Source organism: Podarcis pityusensis (assembly GCF_964106645.2).
Source record: "Podarcis pityusensis genome assembly, chromosome: 2".
In the NCBI taxonomy this organism is placed as follows: Eukaryota; Metazoa; Chordata; class Lepidosauria; order Squamata; family Lacertidae; genus Podarcis; species Podarcis pityusensis.
This window is the reverse complement of record NC_138029.1, coordinates 106,991,823-107,014,945: the sequence shown is the minus strand read 5'-3', so window position 1 is coordinate 107,014,945 and position 23,123 is coordinate 106,991,823. Positions and strand designations below refer to the sequence as shown.

General features: G+C 51.8%; 1 protein-coding gene across 5 annotated transcripts; it reads right to left on the bottom strand.

The window, feature by feature from the left end:
- Positions 1-4,355: 4,355 nt before the first annotated feature.
- PRRT3 (proline rich transmembrane protein 3) lies at positions 4,356-21,718 on the bottom strand. 5 transcript variants are annotated; one of them, XM_080991616.1, is made up of 5 exons: positions 21,420-21,718; positions 21,015-21,197; positions 17,389-18,678; positions 15,008-15,148; positions 4,356-8,046 (listed from the first exon to the last, which is right to left on the bottom strand). In XM_080991616.1, the coding sequence occupies exons 3-5, from the start codon at positions 18,620-18,622 to the stop codon at positions 6,092-6,094; spliced, it is 3,330 nt and encodes a 1,109-aa protein (XP_080847742.1). In that variant the 5' UTR covers positions 18,623-18,678; positions 21,015-21,197; positions 21,420-21,718; the 3' UTR covers positions 4,356-6,091. The 5 variants fall into 5 exon arrangements, with proteins under 5 accessions (XP_080847742.1, XP_080847741.1, XP_080847740.1 ...); XM_080991615.1 differs by having other exon boundaries at positions 21,481-21,718; XM_080991614.1 differs by having other exon boundaries at positions 17,389-18,714; positions 21,015-21,718.
- Between the last annotated feature and the right edge of the window lie 1,405 nt (positions 21,719-23,123).

Sequence of the window (23,123 nt, the reverse complement as noted above, 5' to 3'; positions counted from 1 at the left end):
GAGTGGAAAGTGGTTGGTTGCTGTGTGCAGCTAGCTGAATGGGATAAAAAGGTTTTAACAAGCTATATTCGTAACACTATACTGCTTCTTCATTTGTGAATTTAATCTCTGCTGCTGGAGATCTCTCCCAGCAGGAAAGCTCCACATTTTGAATCCAGTTACCCAGCCATTTTCTTTTGTCGTTCACAGGGATTCATAATATTTCCCTCCCCGCAAGAGGCTGCAGTTGTTGGCTCTTTGCTGAAATGCCGGGAGATGCTTCTACAATAGGGCTGCCACACGTCCGGGAATTGGGCCGGAAAATGGCATCCGGGAGGATTTTCGGCAAAATGTCCAGGGAAACCTGGACATACGGAAAGTTGGGCTCAACAACTTCCAACACCACCCCCCAACAAAACCCCAAACCTCTGTCTGGGTTTTCACTTTTGGGAATATGGGAACCCTAGCTTAAGGCCTGTGCGCCTAAGTCTGCGCCACAGCCAACGTTGTCCTTCATGTGAGGGTGCCGTTTCAGTTCAAAGAATTGTAACAGAGCAGCTCCTGTTCCCTCAAGCCTCCCAGGCCTCCCATAGCCTCTCATCCTGCCACTGCAATTCAATCAGCTGGGGAAGGGAAGGCAGGCAAACGTGTCTGAGGGAAGCTGGAGTGCTATTTTGGATTTCAGCTGGGAGCATAATTCATCACGTTTCAAAGATGTTCGTTGCCACCGCTTTTTTATTTATTTTTGCTCATAACCGTAGCCGTAGGAATAGCTTAGGCCACATGTGCAGAGACACGCACGCCAATTTCTGCTTTTTGAAATCAAGGGGTTTTGTGCTATTGAATAGCTGGCATGTATAACCCGTGGTTACACAAGCCTGCTTATGTGCATTAACATATGGAGGTGGCGAAGTTCTGAGGTGACAGAATGGACCGAAGGCAGGACATCACATTTCTTAAATATTTCCTCACGTGAAAATATTCCTCCCTGCGTGTAGTGAGCCAGCACGTTATGGATTATGGGCCATGCAAAAGCAGAAGCAGGCTTGAAAGAACATACTTGGTAACTTAGTGTGACGGTCCTTCAAATACGAAGGCCATCTTCAAATATCTGAAAGGCTGTGTCACACAGAGGATGGAGCAAACTGGTTTTCTGTTGCTCCACACAGACTGCAAGACCTGAGCCAACAGATTCAAACTCCAAGAAAGGAGATATTGACTAAACACTAGGAAGAATTTCCTGATGGCACAAGCAGCTTAACAGTAGAATAGACGGTGTTGGAAGATCGTATATACAATCGCAGAGTTGGAAGAAACCGTGCCGATCTAGTCCACCCCCCTGCAATATCTCAGTGTGAGATGGAGGATTCTGGCCCCATCTGCACTATATCTTTAAAGCAGGGTGATACCACTTTAAACAGTCATGGCTTCCCCCCCAAAGAATCCTGGGAACTGTAGTTTGTTAAGGGTGTTTAGTGTTGTTAGGAGGTCCATAGCCCTCTCAGAATTACATTTTCAGAGTGGCTCAACAGCCAGTCCCTCTTCCCAGAGAACTCTGGAAACTGAGGCTCTGTGAGGGGGATAGGGATCTCCTAACAACTGTCAGCACCCTTCTGAAACTACAATTCCCAGGATTGGGGTGTGTGTGTGTGTGTGTGTGTGTGTGTGTGTACTATTTAAAGTGGTATGAGCCTGCTTTGAATGTATAGTGCAAATGAGGCCTAAATGACCTTGTGCCCAACCACAACCAACAGAATTTTGCAATGTATTTCAGTTTGCATAATTTTGACAGGCTGAAGCTGAATCCGGCTTCTCTTGGTTCAGAGTCTGGGCTGGTTTTGCACAGAATTTAGATATTATTTCACACAGTCCTGACCACCACAGCCCTCCCTGCCCCCTCCCCTTTCCCAGCAAAGAGCCGCAGAAGCTCTCTGTTGTTTCACAGACACTCACACAAACACCCCATCGCTAGACTGCAGTCCTTAGCAGGTGCCCATCTTGACCTCTGGTATTACTACTAGCCATGGCGCCATTTGCACTGTGTCTGCCCTCTTGCCGCATTGGCTGTTTGCAGTGTCATAACATTGTTTTATACTCTGTGTAACCAGCAAGAGATGGCAGATGTGCAGCAGGCGCCCTCATCTCTCTTGAAGCATCCAGTTCTGCCTTAAGTGGCTTGGCCTATTTATAGCATAGGCTGTGCTAACCTTATCCACAAAGAAGAGAACCGATGCAGGAGCTACGGCCAGGAGGGAGGCCAAATTGGGGCTGACGTCTGGATCTCCTCTGGGGAGGAATGGGGTGGGGTTTCTTGAAGCCCAAACCTAAAAAGAAACAGGATTCAGAGCAGCTGGTCTGCAAGATCACATAAGTGACGGACATGAAATAAATCTTTCGTCAAGACCCTTAAAATCTTCCTCTTTCCCCCTGCCTCTTTCTTGGTTTGTAGTTTTTCTCAGCTGGGAGTGGGGGTTCAAACACACACAGGTGTATATAAAACAAATAAAATAAAATAAAAAAATTCCAGTAGCACCTCAGCGACCAACTTAGTTATTGGTATGAGCTTTCGTGTGCATGCACACTTCTTCAGATACCACACGAAAGCTCATACCAATAACTAACTTAGTTGGTCTCTAAGGTACTACTGGAAGGATTTTTAAAATTTTATTTATTTTATTTTGTTTCAACTACGGCAGACCAACATGGCTACCTACCTGTAACTAGGTGTATATAAGTATTTGAGCAGTGGCGTTGGGGAGTGGTTACGCGGGACCAGAAACTAGGGAGACCTGGGTTCAAATCCATGCCACTCAGCCATGAAGCTCACTGGATGACTTTGGGCCAGTCATTATTGCTCAGCATGACTTACCTCTCAGGGTTGTTCAGAGACTCCAATGTGTGCAGGGAGAGACATGACTGCTACCCTCAGCTCCTTAGTGGCAAGGGATTAAATATATTTAAGGTAAATGGGTGGTTGTCAACTTAAAAGTTTCACCCAAGAGCGCACTCACTGCAATCAATGAACATAACCAAGTTAGGCAGGCTCTGAAGAAAACTTAATTGAATACCACCCTCTGTGCTGAATAAACAGGCTGTGCACCAGGGATCGGATTTAGGGGACGGTTGCCCTCATGTCCTGCATGGGGCGGACGCAGGTGGCACTGTGGTCTAAACCACTGAGCCTCTTGGGCTTGCCGATCAGAAGGTCGGCAGTTCAAATCCCCGACCTTGCATCAAACTGCAAGTAGATAAATAGGCGGGAAGGTAAATGGCATTTCCGTGCGCTGCTCTGGTTCGCTAGGAGCGGCTTAGTCATGCTGCCCACATGACCCGGAAGCTGTATGCCGGCTCCCTCGGCCAATAAAGCGAGATGAGCGCCGCAACCCCAGAGTCGTCTGCGACTGGACCTAATGGTCAGGGGTCCCTTTACCTTTATGTGGGCTTCCTGAAGGCATCTGGATGAGGCTACTATGAGAACAGGATGTTGGTCTAGATGGGCCTTTGGCCTGATCCACTAGGGCTCTTCTAATATTCCCGTGTGTGGCTTTCAAATTCAAAGACTATGATAGGGCTGTTATGGTTGGAGCCCATTGGGGCTGTTGGGGCAGAAGGTAGGAAGGCCAACATTAGGTGGCTCCAGAGCATAGGTAATTCTGAGACACCTTAACTCGGAGGAAATACTGTTTTAACAAAAAGTGGAGTAGATAGACGTTCGCATCGACTGAAGGTTTTAAATACAGTGGTACCTCGTGTTACAGACGCTTCAGGTTACAGACTCCGCTAACCCAGAAATAGTACCTCAGGTTAAGGATGGTTTCAAGTTAAGAACGGACCTCTGGACCGAATTAAGTTCCTAACCTGAGGTACCACTGTAACAATATTCTATTTATTTTTTTTTATGTAACCGGCAGATGGGAAAATGGAAGTTCATCTTCTGTAATTTTGGCTAATGTTTATTTTCTTATGCCTTCTTTCTTTTTCTCTCTCAGTTGTCCCTTTCTTTCCTTTTTCTTCTTCTCTGTTTTGTATCTTTCGTAACTGCAGTTTTGTTGTTTTATGGAAAATATTAATTAAAAAACATTTTTTTAAAAAGGTAGGTGGTGCCAGAGCCAAGAGCCAATGGCGGGCTGAGTTCTACAAGGGCAACACTGAGGCTAAGCAGGAAGAAGCTGACAGGCAACTCCACCTCTTGTTGTTAAGGAGACACACCGGAGCGGTTACTCGCCCTAGTGGACCAGCTTCCACTGTCTGCATGCGCTTTCCCCCAGAGCTCCATCCTCACAGCCCTTCTTCGCTCTTCCCTCACAAAGGAGGTGTGTTTTGTAACCCCTCCGAGTCCCACAGAACTGGGCAAGAAACTATATCCGAAGCCAGGGTTAACATTCTCCGACAGCTTTATTTTTTTCGTTTTTGGCACAAACAGACCACATGGACATTCGACAGTACCCCTGTCCAACCGCAGATCCAGACAGTTCCATCCTTTCATTCCCCTGTCAGGGGGAGAGGTAAGCTGCCAGGCAAGTTGCAAAATTGTGCTATTAGCGCCAATCTGACAAAGCAGCATTCCCGTGTGAATTTCAAGCTCGTCCTGCAACATCTTTCCACCCCCCGCACAACTCCAGGCCAAGTTCTGAGTTTCAGTCAAACTCTGGCAAAATTTGATTATTGTTTTTTTATATATAAAAAGACACAAGGGATGGAGAGCACGGGCGCATGTAGACTGCATCAGACACGGGCAGAGGGTCATGGAAGAAGATGGGGGGCTCAAAAAAGCTAAGAAATAAAAGCCCCCACCCCCAGTCTAGCATATTGAAGCATAACCCAGCCATGTGCCTGGTGGGAGAGAGATGGGAGATGTTCTTCTTCTCTGGTTTTGCTAACGGGAAAGAAACCAGCTGCATGGATCTCCACCTTTTCCACAGCAGCCATGAAACCTAGATTAAGGCTGCAATCCTATGCACACTTACCTGGGAGCAATTCTAACGAGACTCAGTAGGTGGGTGATTACTTCTGAGTAGACCTGCACAGGATTGCACTGTACGTTTCCCAACATCTACGAATCAGTCACTGTGGCTTGGGTGATGGATGTTGAGCCAGAAAAAATCAGCTCACGGAATGATTTATAGCCTGAGCCACTGCCATGCAGATATACGGACTCAGAATATTGCTGTACTGAGCTCATTCGTATCTGCTACAACTGGCAGGCCCCCGGCAGAGATCCTTTCCCAGCTCTTTTTAGTGCAAGATCCTTTTTAGTGCAAGAGACCTAGCAACTGAATGTGGGACCGTTCGCATGCAGAGGGTAGACCAGGCATCCCCAAACTCGGCCCTCCAGCTGTTTTGTTACTACAACTCCCATCATCCCTAGCTACCAGGACCAGTGGTCAGGGATGATGGGAATTGTAGTCCCCAAATAGCTGGAGGGCTGCATTTGGGGGTAACTGGGTAGACACTACCACTGAGCTACGGCCTGCAGCACTGCCTTGCTCTGAAATTGCTGCAAATACTTGGGGGCCCATCACGGCGGGCCCTCGCCCTGCCCCTCCTCAGCCTCACGTCCAAGGGAATCTTTCTATGGCACAATGTGGGCACTGCCACAAACAGTGACGGCAAGCTGAGCCTTTTCGGATTGGGGGCTGGATTGGAGAGAGTGCCGTCTGAGCTGTCAGGCTGGCAGTGCCCTCCCGTCCTGCTCTCTCCCCATCCTTCTTGCAGCCGGAAGAGTTCCTGGTGCCCGCCTGCCTCCCATTCCCATATGCTACACGTGGAAAACAGAGGTGGCTACAGAAAATGGCGAGCGGACCCTTGGGTGTTCCTGGCACTACAGAACATGGGAACGGATGACTGGCTTGTGCTACGTTTGTGGTTGTCACAGAGTGGATGGCTGGCTGGCGGTACTATTTATCATGTGGCTGACACTAGAGGAGCCCAGCTACGGATTGGGGGCCACTAGGTGAGTGGCACTTACTAGGCCGAGTCGGGGCAAAAGGCGCCCCATGGCTTTTTTGAAAGGAAAATGGGAGTCTTCCTGGGGAGAGCCACCTTCTCCCACCTCCTCCGTGAAGAACCAGACGGAGGAGCGCCTCAGGCAGGGCGGGATCCCGAGCCGTTTTCACAGTTCAATGGTGTCGCTGGAGAGGCTGCGAGAATCCACCTGCTTGCTGAGGGCCAGGAAGCTCTTCCGGGCCTCGCGCTCTGAGTTTGGGGCGCTGCTGGAAGGGGGCGGGGGCAGTTCGTCTGGCAGCAGCTGGGCCTGGTTGGGCAGCTCCTCAGGGGGCAGGCTTTCTGGCGAGGACAGGCCGTGGCGCCAGGGGTTCCAGCTGAACTTGAGGGAGGCCCGGGAGAAGGAGGTGCGGGAGAAGCTGTCGAAGGAGGTGTCCGTCGGAGGTTCGCTGGCCAGGCCTCGGCTCTGAGTGGTGAGCTCGCCCATGGAACTGGCACGGGCCAAGCTGTAGAGGCAGTCGGGGTCGCTGCTGCGGCGCGGACGCGACAGCAGGGGCTGGGCGGTGTGGGAGAGCGTGGAGCAGTCGCCGCGCAGGGAAGAGCAGGAGTCCTGGCGGGCCAGGCGCGAAGGGAAGTGGAGGCTGGAGCGAAGGAAGATGGAGTCGCGCACCAGGTGCTCGCGGAAAAGCGCCTCGTCGATGCTGCGGCTCAGGTTGATGGGCGACGGGGGACGGAACTCCAGCTCCGCCAGGGAGAGGACCGAATCCCGCTCAAAGCAGATGCTGGTGTAGGAGCGGCCCATGATGGCCACGGCGGCGTTGGGGCACTTGGGGCTGTAGACGGGGCGGGCGGGTGACGGACTGGAGCCCTGGACGCCTGCTGCCCGCAGCTCATTGCTGTCCTTGAGTGCCCAGAGGCGCCCGCTGCCACCCCCGGGAGGGTTCCGGATCAGGTTCTTGCTGATGTCGTTGTTGGGGACCTTTTCCAGGATGCCTCCGGCCCAGTCGTAGCAGTTGTTGGGGTACTCAGGCACCTCGGCCTTGCGGTAAGCGCAGAAGTAGCGTAGGAGCTTGGCCCAGCAGGAGTGCTCGGCCGAGCCGTAGCGCCAGCAGAGGGCCTGCCAGGCGAGCGAGACGAGGGCGAAGGACAGCACCAGCTCCACGATCCGGAACCAGAACTGCACGAACCACCAGCCCCAGGTGAAGAGGTCCACCTGGCCCAGGAGGCCCGAGAACCACAGCACCCCGTAGAACTGCAGCCCGCAGCACGGCAGGGCCAGCCCGCTGCTTGCCAGCAACAGCCAGGCCCCGCTCCAGACGCCCGGCTCCGGGGTGCCCTCGGCCGATTCGGCCACGCTGCGCCGCAGCAGCCAGTAAACGAAGGCCGTGAAGGGCAGGAGGCAGATGCCAAGGGCGCAGGACAGGGTGTGCAGCCCCACCGGCACGGCCGGGTGCAACGGAGGGGAGAACAAGTCGGCGGCCAGCAGGGCAGCGCTCTGCACGGACCCCAGCGCAGCCCAGAGCGGCAGGCTCTGCCACTTGGGCGGCAGGACTTCCAGGCGGGCCTGGCGGAAGAGGCGGAGGAGGAGCACGGCAAAGGTGGTGAGGAGCATGGGGAAGGGCGCCGTGTAGAGGACCCTCACCGCGGCGGCCGGGAGGCGGCCCCTCGCGCCGTACGGGTCGGCCAGGAAGAAGGTGGTGCGCAGCAGCCCGAAGACCAGCAGCAGGGCGCTGGCAGCCGCGACGTGCGGGAAGTGAGCCATCCGCAAGGCGAGGGAGCCCCCCAGGCAGGCCAGACTCAGCAGGCTCAGCAGCAGGAAGAGCACGCCGGAGCCGTAGACGTGCAGCGCCCAGGCAAAGCTCAGCGTGCGCTCGAGGTCCCCCCAGCGGATCAAGGTCTGGTTCGGCAGCAGCTGGCTGCAGGCGCTGCCAGGGCTAGGGCAAGGAGGGCTGGAGGCAGTGAGGACAGTGGGCAGGCTGGGCTGGGGGCGGGCCAGCTGGCGGTGCAGCACGACTCTCTGGGTGGTGACCCGGATCAGGCCACGGCGGGGGGTGTCCAGGAGGCGGGCAGACGTGGTGGTGGTGGTGCTGCTGCTCCGCTTAGCGGGACGGGTCCCAGCTGCGTCTGTAAATGATAATGAAGAAAAGCATGATGGGTTCAGGGTCAGGAAGGAAGCCCCCGAAAAGACCATTTTTGCAGAAATATATACAGTGGAAAACCTGCATTTTTGTTCCTTTGTTAAATCGTGATTATGACACGCATACATCCAGCTCTGTCCAGAACCGACATTTTCATCAAGGAGAGAAAAAAAGGAGAAGCAAGTACGAGGTTCCCTCTTCCCAGTACGGTTGGAAGCATGTGGGCAAAGGATGAATTGTGAAATCTAAGAAGCCGGAGGGGAGGATCAAATCAGATTTCAAGTCTTGGAAAGACTCTGATGCCGCGCATAGTTCCGCCCCTGTCTCTCCGCAGGACTAATAAAAGCAGATTATAGGATGTAAAAATAGCCAAAGATTGCAACTCTGCTTCATTTGCATGCTGTGCGCATAATGTGCGAATCTGGCTGTCGATTTTGACGTACTTCTTGGTTTTTTAAAAAGCACAGATTACATAGGAGCGCATACTGAGTCAGACGTCCGGTCCATCTAGTTTAGTATTGTTTGCACTGCCTGGCAATGGCTCTCCAGGATTTTGGGCAGGAGTCTCTCCAAACCCTGCTGGAGTTGCCAGGATTATTCACTACTCTTGCTAAGACTTCCCTACTCAACGAAACACACACCCCGCCGGTTGCAATGCTATTAAATCCCACTTTGTGCCCCAGGAGCATTTAATTGATTGGTTTACTGTAGCAAAATGAGGAGTTCTCTCAAATGACACACAGTTTTGGACCGACTGGCTTTGCTATCCCCACTGACTGCTCTCCCCCAGGTCTGAGTCCGAGAGAGATATCTTTCCCGATATGCTTTAACTACTAGACATGCCAGGGATTGCAAGCTTTGCCCTTCGGCATGCCCAGCATGCGCTCTGCTACTGAGTCATCTATGCTGGAGGGGGAACAAGAGATGACTATTTATTCCTCTCCCGAACTGGAGGCGACAGCAGCCAAATTAAGGAGCAGCTTCCTCTGCCATCTGCTCCAGGGGGCCTTCCCGGCAGCAGGTGGGCGGCCCCGGCCCATTCATTACCCTCCTCCCGCCTCACCATCCTGCCACCTGGCAAGATTCAGCAGGGTGAGCGAGAGACGAGCAACGCTGGCATGCAGGAAGCAGGGCAACCATAACCGACAATCATTTAAGCTCATGGCCGACCGACCACAGCTCTCCAAGCGCGGGTCCTTTTGTAGCCAAAATGACACACCGCCCACACACAATGGGGAGATGTCAAGCCTGACCGGGGGGACCCTGAGGTTTGCAAATGCGCACAAAAAGGTACAGTGGTACCTCGGGTTACATACGCTTCAGGTTACAGACTCCGCTAACCCAGAAATAGTGCTTCAGGTTAAGAACTTTGCTTCAGGATAAGAACAGAAATCGGGCTCCAGCGGCGCGGCAGCAGCAGGAGGCCCCATTAGCTAAAGTGGTGCTTCAGGTTAAGAACAGTTTCAGGTTAAGAACGGACCTCTGGAACGAATTAAGTACTTAACCCGAGGTACCACTGTATTTAGGAGAAATAACCCTAAGCAGTGGTGATTGGTGGTAAACTCCAAAACCAGCCCAATGGGAACCGAACACACTCAGTGATTGAAAATGCTAACTGTTGGGAATGAGGAACTGAAAACTGGGATGGAGTACAGTCATACCTCAGGTTATGAACGCTGCAGGTTGTGTGTTTTCGGGTTGCATACCGCGCCAAACCCAGAAGTACCGGAACGGGTTACTTCCGGGTTTCGGCACCCATGCATGCGCAGAAGCGCAAAAGGACATCATGCGCATGCGCAGAAGTGCCAAATCGCACCACATGCGTGCGCAGACGCAGCACTTCAGCTGCAGGTTGCGAACGTGCCTCCCGCACGGATCACGTTCGCAACCCGAGGTATGACTGTATCCTAGAAAATAGCTCGGCCGGGGCTGGCATACCACACACTGCAGTTCTCCCGACTGTAATAACTGGTAATTTTTCAGCCTGAAGATGAGCCCAGGGGAGGGGAGGGGAGGGGGTGATTAAGGAAGACTCAGTAGATTGTTCAGAACTGGTAAGGCAAGCTAAGAGGCCACCGCTGAGATAAGCCTGGAGGATATGCACTAGGGATCCAGGAATGACTGTGGAGGGACTTTGTTTTTCCAAGTTACACGGGAGGAAAGTGAAGAAGCTTCAGGCCAGGCCACATGCAGAGAAGCCTATAGTTGTAAACAACTGACAAGCTATATGGGCTAAGTGGAGAAAAGCTCAGTAGCAGAGCATTCTCTCATCCTGCCAAACGCTCCCAGATTCAATCCCTGGCGTCCCCAGGAAGGCTGAGAATATCCCTTGCCTGAAACCCAGTCGCAGTAGAAAATGCTGAGCTAGATGGAGCAAACGGTCTGACTCAGTAGGCAGCTTCCTCCGTCCCTAAGGTGCATCTGTTTTACAGGGATTATGCTGAGCATGGTGGAAATTCTGAAACGAGAAGCACTAAAGCCAACTTAATATGGAGGGAGCAAGCAAAAGGATCCAGAAATTGCAAATGCAACAGTTCCCCACTAATAATAATGATAATAATAATAATAATAATAATTTATTTGTACCCCGCCCATCTGGGCGGCTTCCAACAAAGTTCAAAAATACATTAAAATATCACACATTAAAAACTTCCCTGAACAGGGCTGCTTTCAGATGTCTTCTAAATGTCAGGTAGTTGTTTATTTCTTTGACATCTGATGGGAGGGCGTTCCACAGGGTGGGCACCACTGCCGAAAAGGCCCTCTGCCTGGTTCCCTGTAGCTTTGCTTTTTACAGTGAGGGAACCGCCAGAAGGATGATGTAGGTTTTTTTAAAAAATTAAATTTTATTTATTTTATTGAATTTATATGCCCACAGGTCTCAGTTCCACCCTATTTCTGAAGTCAATGAATCTGAATGTGAACCACCTAATGGCAGATTTTTTTTTTGAGGGGGTGGAATCTGCTGGGTTGCATTCTGGAGAACATCCATGCACGTTTAAATCTTCTGCTGCAAGTGAGAGACAAGGCAACCAGAGCTTCTTCACTGTCTTTTGCCTGCCATCCACTCCCCAATTTGCTGGAACTGATCTAGGCATGAGTGGATCAGCAAAGCAGAGGAGAACTGGGGGGTGAGATCAGGGGATAGGGAAGCAAAAACTGTGCCAAAGACAGAAACTGCCCAGCAGGAAAGAGGGGAAAGGGTGTCTGCGTGGGAAGGTGTCAAATCACTATTTGTCACAAAAAATGATGGGGGCAGTGGTGCTGGATCGCCTTGGCTTCAGGAGAAAAGGGTGGCCTACTATTGCACTCTTCTGCTGAGCCCAAGGCAAGGGAAGGAAAGAAAATGGGTGGGCAAGGGGGAGGTGGGAACTTCCTGAGTCTGGCCCTTCTACATCAGTAGGGACGCGGGTGGCACTGTGGTCTAAACCACTGAGCCTCTTGGGCTTGCCAGTCGGAAGGTCGGTGGTTCGAATCCCCACGACGGGGTGAGCTCCCATTGCTCTGTTCCAGCTCTTGCCAACCTTTTGAAAGCACGCCAGTGCAAGTAGATAAATAGGTACCACTGCGGCAGGAAGGTAAACGGAATTTCTGTGCGCTCTGGTTCTCGTCACGGTGTCCCATTGCGCCAGAAGCGGTTTAGTCCTGCTGGCCGCATGACCCAGAAAGCTGTCTGTAGACAAACACCGGCTCCCTTGGCCTGAAAGCGAGATGAGCGCCGCAATCCCAGAGTTGCTTTTGACTGGACTTAACCGTCCACGGGTCCTTTACCTCTTTTTTTTTTTTTAACCTCTACATCAGTATTGTCTACACTGACTGGCAGTGGCTACCCAGACTTTCTCCCAGCTTTGCTGGGGATCAAACCTGGGGCCAAATTATGGTCCTGCCCTGGGAGAAAGTGGCAACTTTGGACTCGCACGATCCTCTACGTGTTGTGGGCTCAGGGATCCGAGGCCTAGCGGAGGGAACGAAATAGCTCGGGGGCAAGAGGTCCTCTCTGGACCAGCACCCATCCTGCCTCGTCTTCGCAGAGATATGCCCTGGGAAGGAGCAGCTAGTGAGGAGGACAGCCAAGCTTGCGTAGTTAGCGCTAATCGGGTCCGGAGATTATCCTGATTAGAAATGGCACCGAGCTCAGATATAACCAGCACCCCCCGCTGCCTATGGAACAATCCATTTAGGGCAGAACTAGGTCCCTCACACGGCAGCCTTGCTTCTTCCCGGTCCACCCAAATCCTTCCTGGGCATCTGGGGAAGAATTCCAAATAGAGGCTCTAAACGGGAATCAGCCTTTGTCCCTGGGTATGGAGGGGATTCCAAGAACGGGGGAGGGGGGAAGCGTGTGTGCCTTGCTACTCTGCCTGTGTGTCTGGATAAGTTCCAGCACCCTGCACCCCTAAGCACCCTGTACTTTTGAACGCAGTCAAAGGTTCTCTTCCAAGCACTTTCGTTCTGGTGGGACTGGTGACCATGAACACGAACCCACATCTGTCTAAGTATGGTGCTGAAAGGTCACATGGGCCAATTTTACTGCCCAAAGTGAAGACCATTTCCATTCTACAGGGGAGAGACTGCTGGACCTGGGAGAAGAGAAGATGGAGGAGGATTGGAAGAAATTTAAGAATTATTTACAAAAACATTGTAATTTGAGTGAATGCTAAGCAGGATGCTAGATCACAAATAATTGAGCACCACTAAACTAGATGATTTAAGATAATAAGTGAAATTGAGAAAATATGAACTTTTTTGAGAATTATAAGATTATAAATATACAGATGGGATATAAGAATGCAAATAAGATAATAAATTGCTGACAAAATGTTATAACGATGAAAGTGGGAGCGGGAGATGTGAGGAAGTCCAAAGAAAATGTGAAATTATGTTAAGATATATGTTACACTGTTTATTATGTTTATTTCTATTGTAAAACCCAATAAATATTTATAAAAAAAAAAAGAGAGAGACTGCTGGAAATAATTGAGATATATATAATAATTGTCTCGTGCTCCCTGCCTCCCCACCCAGGCTGGGACCCTTAATAAGGTGGAGATGCTGGTTAAGTATTTGCTTTCGTCCTTACACGCCACTGCGTACCATTATCAGAAGACAAATTTGCGAAGCAAATTGTCTGAGATGGCTCGAGCGAGTAAGGGTAAGCAGAGGTGTGGGTTTGATTGCCACCATTTTGCAGAGCTCGTGAAAGGCTGGGGAAGGGGGCACCGGCTGCAGAATCTCCCCCGCCCCCCTTTTTTAAAAAAGTTTTTGGCTGCAAATATATTGCTGGGAGTGTGTTTGGGCAGCGCCAGGCGAGAGCTCAAATAAATGCCAGAGAATTTGCTGAATGGGCAGAAGGCAGAACATAGAATGGAGAAGGAATGCAGCTTCAGACATTCAAAGCTACCTTATACTGAGATAGGCCTACTTGGGCCAGCACTGTCCACTTTGAGGATGAGGAACCTGTGGACCTCCAGGTTTTGCTGAACTACACATCCCTGACCATTAATTGTGCCAGGTGGGTTTTGTTTAGAGCTGGACAGCCACCTTAGCCTAAACCCAAAGCCTTGAGTCTTAAGGCTGCTCGGCCATCCAGACACTCATTGAGTGCCCTGTATAACTCACTGTCCCTCCCCCCCGCCCACAGTCTAGGAGAAGCAGAATGAATTATGCAACGCAATAATAAATTTAATGCTAGTCAATTCAGCGTATTTGCAACAGTGGCGGATTTAAAATCTGAAACGAAAGCCCAGTAGTCCTTCAATAACATATCCAATCTATTATTGCAATGTATTATGTATGGAGCACCGACAAGGTGCACAGCACTTTGCGCAGCGAGATAAGCAAAAAAGAGAGGGCAGGGCAGGTCTTTACGCCAACAAGATTACACTGAGACGGTGCAACCCTGTGCATGTCTGCTTAAAGCAAATCTCATTGAGATCAACAGAGCATACTCCCAAGTAAGTTTGCAGCCTAAGGGTGGCATCCAAGCCATACTCAAAATGGACCTGTTGAAATCAGTTAACCACAACTAACTTGTGGGTTCTGTTCCGAGTGTGACTTTGTCAGCTACGAACCCCAAAAGTGGAGGGAGATTATGGAGGGAGGGGGAGAAAGGAAGGGAAGAGCAAAAGGGCTAGGGGACAAATAGGTGAGTAAATGAAGTTATATGTAAAGGTAAAGGTAAAGGGACCCCTGACCGTTAGGTCCAGTCGTGGCCGACTCTGGGGTTGCGGCGCTCATCTCGCTTTCTCGGCCGAGGGAGCCAGCGTACAGCTTCCAGGTCATGTGGCCAGCATGACTAAGCCGCTTCTGGTGAACCAGAGCAGCGCACGGAAACGCCGTTTACCTTCCCGCCGGAGCTGTACCTATTTATCTACTTGCACTTTGATGTGCTTCTGAACTGCTAGGTTGGCAGGAGCAGGGACCGAGCAACGGGAGCTCACCCTGTCACGGGGATTCAAACCGCCGACCTTCCGATCGGCAAGTCCTAGGCTCTGTGGTTTAACCCACAGCGCCACCCGCGTACTTAGGGCCAAACTGTGAATTATGTTATTCATGCTTTTTTCTTTTTTTAAAAAGCAAATAGCAGCTGCGGGAGGGATATTCTGAAGGATTCCAAGGACACCCATACCTGAATTCAGCGCCACGGGATATGTTGATCGTGGAGGGATGATTTGCGGAGCCCTATTAGCAAACTCCATGCTCAGAAGCAGCGTATCTCGGGGGGACGGCGGGGAGCCTTGCCAGGGAATCATAATGCCTTCAAGCCCTGTTTGTGGCTTCTTGTTGGACCACGCTTGCTGGGACTGATGAGAGTTGGAGTCCACATATGGAGTCTACCGCCTTGGCTACGCAGGCATAGCCCACCGTACCCCAGCCTAGATGGTCTGATCTAACAGACCTCTTCTCACGTTCTTAGTAAACATCTTCGCTGCCCTGTTCTCACTCACCTGGGTGCTTGGTTTCCGGGCTGGTCCTCACCACAGAGGTGTCCTGTCCAGGAGTAGAGGACCCAACGTACGTGACAGGGACCTTGGGCATCACAGCTCCCCGGACTCGTTGGGGGTTAATATCAATCGCTCCCAAAATCCCTGGGGAGAAAAAGAGAGGAATAGGCTTTGGATGGATCCAGCAACTACACAGGTAGCTCTAGCTCAGGCGAAAGGAAAACCCCACCATGTCAAACTGCTGCCTTGTTTTCTCCCAGAAGCATTGCTTTTATTATTACTGTATACCTGAAGGAGCATCTCCACCCCCATCGTTCTGCCCAGACACTGAGGTCCAGCACCGAGGGCCTTCTGGTGGTTCCCTCATTGAGAGAAGTGAGGTTACAGGGAACCAGACAGAGGGCCTTCTTGGTAGTGACACCCACCCTGTGGAATGCCCTCCCTTCAGATGTGAAGGAAATAAGCAGCTATCTTATCTTTACAAGACATCTGAAGGCAGCCCTGTTTAGGGAAGTTTTTAATATTTAATGCTGTATTGTTTTAACACTCGGTTGGGAGCTGCCCAGAATGGCTGGGGAAACTCAGCCAGATGGGTGGGGTATAAATAATAAATTATTATTATTATTATTATTATTATTATTATTATTAAATTCATATCCTGCCATTCCTCTCAAAGGAGCTCAGGGCAGCAAACGCAAAATAGTCAAAACCATTTGATTAAAAAAATGTTTAAAGTCTAAAAACAATCACACGCCCTCATAGTTAATAATTTCAAGGTTGTCATCTAATGTCTGGGTAACCTTTAAAAATTAAATCCCTCCTCGATGTTAATAATGTTCCCTTTGTAGCTAAAGAGATTATGAGGTGAGGAAAGTTATCCAACCCGAAGAGGACTGATTCCAATAGGGGTTTCAGGTAGCAGAAGAACCAGGAGACGCCTTACTGAGTAGCTAAGGGTTCTTAGCCATACTCAAGAGTAGACCCATTGAAATTGATGGGCATGGCTAAGTTGGGTCCATTAATTCCAGTGGGTCTGCTCAACCGTTTTGTTACTTTTCTGCTTGCGGTGAGCATCCGAAGTGGCTTACAATAACAATATTTTTTTTATTTATGTTACCTATTTAACAACAAAATGCACAGACCACTTAGTAAAATAAATAAACCTCTCAATGGTTCACATAATGATATATACCCAGTGCTCAAATAAAAATTGAATTAAACTATGCTATGCTACTTTCAGCCACTGTTGCTGCTTCACAAAACACCCTAGAGCGTTAAACCCCATCCCAACCGCAGCAAAGCTGCAATATCCCGGCCACCTCCTCCCTGTCGCTGCCAGCCTCTTTGCTACTTCATATATCCTCCCTCACAACTAAATGTCTTCCCCCATCGCTGCACTAATAAAACAATTCACTCGATTCCACCCATAATATGCCAGCCACTGTACAGAGCCCAGCTTGCTTCTGCCACGTTACATCCCAGCCCCCACTGCAGTTATCATACGCATAACCCTCCCCAGTACGATAATTCCTTTTCACTCTCATGGGGACACCCTAAAGCAAGTGGCAAATGATAGCAAGTTTCAGGAAAAACCCGGATGTATGGCAATGAATGGAAAAAGCTGCGAAACAGCTCCAAAAACTTAAAATCACTGTTGTTGTTTTTGGGTGGGGAAGGTTTCTCCCAAAAAGCTCAACAATTTGGATTTATTCCAAAAACAAAACAAAACAACAACAAAAACCCTCAACAACTTTGCATGTGTCAAGAAGTTAACTTTTTGAAATATGGCAACCCTACCTTTAAGCAGTCATCGCTTCCCCCAAAGAATTCTGGGAACTGTAGTCAGTTCAGGGTGCTGAGAGTTGTCAGGAGACACCCCCATGCCAAGGCCGCCTATTCTCCTCTCAGAGCTACAATTCCCAGCGTTCCCTGGGAAGAGGGACTGACTGCTAAACCGCTCTGCAATTGCAACTACGGGTCTCCTAACAACTCTCAGCCCCCTGAATAGACTACAGGTCCCAGAATTCTTTGGGACTGTTTAAAGTGGTACCATACTGCTCTAAGCATATGTTGTGAATGTAGCCTTAAGAGAGAGCAAATGGGTCTATTTACCAATGGTTCCCAATTAGCTACGAACTAGGGAATCCCCGTTTTTCAAAAGCCAAGCCATGGACCCCCTACTTTTGAAAATTTTGATATCGCTATGTTAATCTTTGTTATGTGAATGGTGTGATGAACCCCCTGGCTGTGTTACACGGACCCCACCCCCCACAGACCACAAATTGAGAACCGCTTGGCTATTAGTTTGACCAGAATTGGGGGCGGGGAGGGGCGTTTATTGCTAGTAAGACCGTAACCCAAAGTAGAAACAACCTAAAACCTACCTGGGGTTGCTGACCCGCCAAGAGAATGAATCTTTTCCGTTCCGGCCACTTCCCAAAGTCCTGGCTGCTGCGTTGTGTGGACAATCAGGCTCCAATGGGTGCTTCCTTGGTGTGTAACTGGTCCCTGGGGTGTCCCTGCCATGTCCCCTGCCAGTGAAGAGGTGGACGGGCTCGGGAAGACCTCTGAGGCTGGCTGAGGGGGGCTTGTGGAGACCAGGGGCCCATCCAGTGGGATGGCTGTACCAGCCCGGGAGACAGAAGCAACAACCACAGTGTCCCTCCCTGGCCCAAGCGGCCTCTGGGTGTATCCAGCCGCGTGTGTGGGTCTAAAAGGAGTGGTGGAGAGCTCCTCCCGTCCCTGTGGGCCCCCATAAGTCTGTGTGCTCCTGTAGGAAGCCATATATTTGACGGTGGTCTGGTTTGGGCCCACCAGCTCCTGCTGCGGACCCCCGCTTCCCAGCTGCCCCACGGCGCTATCGCCCCTTGGGCCGGTGCGTTCGGTCGCCATCCACTTTACGTGGGACCCGTCAGCAGGTAACGTCAGCAAGGGGATGGTGGAAACAGTAGGTTTGGGGCCTAGTGTGGTTGCCATGGAAATATCTTTGAGCACCGCCTGGTGGCGGCTGGTCTCGTCCTGGGAGGCAGGTAAATCCGAGGCCTCGACCCTGGATGAGGTTGGCAGGGAGGCCATTCCAGGAGTGGCCACGCTTGCAGCACCAGGGACTGAGAGAGAAGTCCCATTATTTCCCTGCTCTGGGCTTATTTCCACAGGTGCATGGCCAGTGGTTGCCTCAGGCTCTGTTTGAACGCTAGAAAGCCCCACTGTTGACAGAGTGAAGCCCCCTGTCTGAGGAAGACCCTGCACGGTGAGGTGGGGAGCCGAGCTTACTTCAGAAGCCCTAGCAGGTGTCCCCAAGCCAGAACGGGTCACCGGAGGGAAGTCAAAGGGCACCCGGGGTATTGGAGTCCCGGGATGGCTTGTGGGATTCGCCCCGTCCCAAATCTCACTGCCCGGCTCCCCATCGCCGCTGGAGATCTCGTGGGCAAAGGGGTCTGAACGGGTTGGCGTTATGCTTGGGAGAAGCTCTTGGGAGGGTCCATTCAGCGGAGGCAGCCGTGGGGCAGAGCTCAAGGGAGGGTCCCAGGTGGGGTTGTTTGGGGTGGGGAGGCGGGATGCCTGTTGCAGGGCCGGCAGCAGCAGGCTCCAGGCCAGGAAGAGTCCCACGGAGGCCATCGCTGCGACGTGAGGCGGCCCGCATCCAGCGTCGTCACAACTTCTCAGGTTTCACCCTGCGGGACAGCGACACGGGTGAGGAAGGCGGCTGGCTGTCGCAAGCAAGGAACGGGAGCAAAAAAACGACAGAAAGGGAAGCAAGCGGGTGAGTTTGGTGACAAACGGCTGCGTTGGGCAAAGTGGGGTTAAGCCAGGAGACCGCCTCCAGGAGAAACAAAAGCAGCAACATGAACGGAACGCCAAGCCGGGTGGACAGAGAGCTGCAGGCGAGCATAAGTGAGCAGCTGTGCATGGCACATGGATGCAAACATGAAGCTGAAGTCACATGTATAAGCAACTTGTCTCTCCCTTCTCCGGCATACAGCTGCAGTGTGTATCGCCTTCTCCCCTCCCACTGCTGGGTTTGGAGGGACCTCAGATGGCAGCAGCCAACCCCCCCCCCCTTCCCAACTCTGGGCTTTGCGACTGCATCTTGAGCCAGAGGACGCATGGCAAGGCAGCTGCCCCATCTGAAAAGACATTGATAGTGGTATCATTCTGGGGCTGGTGGGGTTCTAAGGCAAGGGCCACACCGGGTGGCTCTTATGTCCCGCAACATCCTTATAGGATTACGGCCATCTTCTATCTCTCTTGTTGCCATTTGGGCACAACAGCAAAACCTTAGGGAGTAAGAGGACTTATGTAAGCAGCTGCCTGGTCCATGCAACCCAATATTGCGCACCCCAGCAGGCAGCAGCTCCCCAGGGCTACCAAGGCCTTTCCTGCTCTTGTTAAGATCCTTTAACTGGAAATGTCAGGAACTGAACCTGGGACCATCTGCAAGGCGTACCACTCGGAAAATGCAGACGATCAGCTGGCCTACAAAAGCAAACCACATCCCCGGAGCTGTGTGACTCAATACCTAAGCCCTGCAGAGCACCTACTCCCTGCAGCTCATGCACAAGTTCACCTTGGGCGCCTGGCTCCCGGTCTATTGCAGCTTGAGGATGGGGATGCTCAGACCAAGCTAGCAGATCCCTGCACCCCTGATTGGAGCCAGGAATCCTGCAGCACTTTAACCCTTCCCAAGCCTGGCAGCAAAGAGATGCATGATTTGGAATGCCTTGCTTCCCTGTCCCACCCCGGACAACACGAACCACCATACCTTGGTAAAAGGCACTTGACTATCCCAAAACAGTTTTTCACGACACTGCAGCACCCTATCCACTAGCTATCACAAGCCATTGATATATAACAGACGCAGCATGGCCCAATGGGCAGAGAGCGGAACCTGACTCCAAATTCCCACTTTTAAGTCATAGGCTCACAGCGCAGACCCTGAGCAAGTTTCTGCCTCTCAGCCTCAGTTACTCCCCTCTGTAAAATGGGAGCAATAAATGCCCACCGCATTGATTTGCTGCAAGACAAGTGTTATAACCACGATGGTGATAAAAACACCAGGCTGCACATCTCCCAACAATTCACCCACCTCCCTGTCACGTGCATGCTGCCATCCCATTAACATCCTACCAAGCAGCCGAGGGATCCAGCCTCTCAGAATAGGCATTCCCCCCCCCCCCCATGAGCTCAAGAACGCACAAATGCTTTACAAGGGAACACAAGACGCACACCTCAGCCTGGGGTTCTTCATGCAAATCTGCCCCCAGTCTGGGTGCTGTTGGGGAAGGGCCCAGGCTCAGTGGTGGAGCATTTGCTTCGCATGCCAAAGTTTCCAGCTTCAATCCCGGCATCTCCAGGTAAAGGCTGGGAAGGGGTGCCTGCAAAGTGGCTACCAGCCAGTGTGGACAATACTGAGCTAGATGCAACACCGGATCCAGAATTGGCCTCCACAGTCACTTACGGACTCATTGTTAAAACCGTGTTTATGGAAGACAATCTTACTCGGCTACGAGTGATCGCCAGAGAAGAATAAGATGCAACACCGGTCTGATTCCAGCTTCCCAGGTCCCATTGCCGAGATCCTCAACGGCCACCGATTCTTCTGGCAGGGCAGTCACACTTACCATAAGCCTGGAGGTGGGTGCGTGGTCTTTGCAAAAGGTGCCGTGTGTGTGTGTGTGTGTGTGTGTGTGTGACAAAGCAGCGGGCAGTGCAAAGGCTTCTTGCTCACACAGCATCCAAGCCGGGGAGTTGCCAGGCTGTCTCGGCGTCCAAGGTCAGTAATGCGCAGGGTGTGCCAGGCGTCCAAACTTAATGATCCTCCATTAAACGCCTTGCCAGGTGCCAGGAAGAGTGCCCTCCCGGGTGTCTGTGGGTGTCTATTGAGGAGGACGTCTCTTTCCCTCCAACCCCCCCCGCCCCGCCTTCCACCAAGCCCGGATGGAAATGCACAAAACACAACACGCAGAGACACACACGAACATTCGTGCACAAACGCGCGCAGGTTTCTCACCTCGGGCTCCTCCTGGCGCCGCTGCCCCGCGCTGCCCCGCATCGCTTGGGCAGGAGCCGAGGGTGGGGTGTCCTAGATGCGCCCAAAGCTCCTCCTCCTCGTCGTCTCTTCTCCTCTGCTCAGGTGGCCCCCGCGGCCAGCTCCGCTCTTGCCGGCACCGTCGCGGGGAGCAGCGAAGCCACCCTGCAAAAAAAGCCCAGCAAGCAACAAGGCGCGCTCCAGCAGCGTCCCCGCGCGGGGAGCAGCAGAGCCTCTTCCCTCCCCTTACCCCGCAAGCCCCAAATAGCCACAGCATCGAGCTCGGCCAGCATGCATTAGGAAGGGGTTGCAGGAGGAGGAGGAGGAGGAACCGCCGCTGCACCCTCCTTCTCCCTCCCTCCCCGCTGCTTGTGGCAGGATTCGCACTCGGTGCCAAGGGATCCGTGCACCCGGGATGGAGAAGGCGGCGGGTGGCTCGTGTCCCGACCTGCTTGCCTGCTTCTTCCACTTTGCCCAACCAAAGGTGCTGCAGGCGGTGAGCAGGGCGCCCCACAAAAGGCCAAGGTGCTGCGGCGCACAGTCACGTGCAACGGCAGCAGCAAACCCGGGACACAGCCAGCGCAGCTTCTGCCGGCCCGGGCAAGCGACGCTCAGCTAATGGGGCTCGAGGATCGCGGAGCGGGAGCAGGGAGAGAGAGGCCCGCTCCGCCTCCCCTCTCCCCCCACCCACCAAACTCTTCCTGCCCCACTGCGCCCTTGCCCCCCCCCCACCACGTGGTTGCGCCCTCCGTGCAGACCCCCGCCGTCAAGGCGCTAGGATCCGTGCGGTTAGTTCCTAAAATGTGATAGGTTCTTAGGAGGATCACCTCCCTCCCTCCCAGGTGAGTGATTCTGCACTCTGCACATGCACTGGCGCACTGCTCCGCGTTTCCTTTCCCGGAGGATCTGGCTCCAACGAAGCCCCGGAAAGTCTGCCGACCAGAATAGGCTGAGAGGGAAGTCTGTGCAAAGGAATCCTGTGGTAGAGGAGGAGGCGAGTTTTGCATATGGGACAAGAAGACTAATTATTACAGTGGTACCTCGGGTTACAGATGCTTCGGGTTACAGAACTCCACTAACCCAGAAATATTACCTCTGGTTAAGAACTTTGCTTCAGGATGAGAACAGAAATCGTGCAGCAGCGGCACGGCGGCAGCAGGAAGCCCCATTAGCTAAAGTTCAGGTTAAGAACAGTTTCAGGTTAAGAACAGACCTCCAGAACGAATTAAGTTCTTAACCCAAGGTACCACTCTATTATTACTATTATAATTATAATAAAAACACAATAGAAAAGCATTGCGCCTCAGGGAACTTACCTGTTAAGGGTTCAATAAGTGTTTGTGTGTTGCAAACCGCCCTGTGATCCTCGGATGAAGGGTGGTATTATATAAATTTAATAAATAGAATAAATAAGTAAATAAACAGCAGAAAGGGGCCTTTTTGGAAGCTCGGATCCCGGTTCCAGGTGGTTACACGGGCAAGGTCACTTTGAACATGCTCAGAAGTATTCATCTCCACATTTTGACAATGCTTTGTCAGGTCAAGGCAGCCAAAGCCCCATCAGCAGTGAGCCAGATGCCCTCAAGAAGCTCACATGCTCATTTCCTCCCCAAGTGGTGTGTTTATCAAGACGCATCAACTCCTGCAGCCAAGCTTGTGCTCCCGGGAAGTCACTTCGGTGCTGCTAATGTAGTAAAAACAATGTGGGAGGCTGGATTCTCCAGCGGTTTGACCTGCTTTTGGCGCACTCCTCCGTTGTCTCTCAAGACAGACAGATACCAACGACAACGTGCCGCATTTAGTCAGGTTTACTCTCTCTAAGTATGGAAGTTCCATTTCACCATCGTGCCTAGTACCGTATTTTCCGCTCTATAAGACGCACTTTCCCCCTCCTAAAAAGTAAGGAGAAATGTGTGTGCGTCTTATGGAGCGAATGCAGGCTGCGCAGCTGTCGCTGAAGCCAGAAGAGCAAGAGGGATCGGTGCGCAGCGATCCCTCTTGCTCTCCTGGCTTCAGGGATAGCCAAGCAAAGCCTCTTGAGCGCAGCGGGAGCGCTCGTCCCTCTTCGTTCAGGAGGCTTTGCGTTGCTTT

Coding starts and splice junctions, on each gene's coding strand:
- PRRT3 (XM_080991614.1), bottom strand. CDS start 18,622: ATGGCCTCCGTGGGACTCTTCCTGGCCTGGAGCCTGCTGCTGCCGGCC. Junction 15,149..17,388: donor TGGCGGGTCAGCAACCCCAG/GTAGGTTTTAGG, acceptor TTTTCTCCCCAG/GGATTTTGGGAGCGATTGAT. Junction 8,047..15,007: donor CCCGGAAACCAAGCACCCAG/GTGAGTGAGAAC, acceptor TATCATTTACAG/ACGCAGCTGGGACCCGTCCC.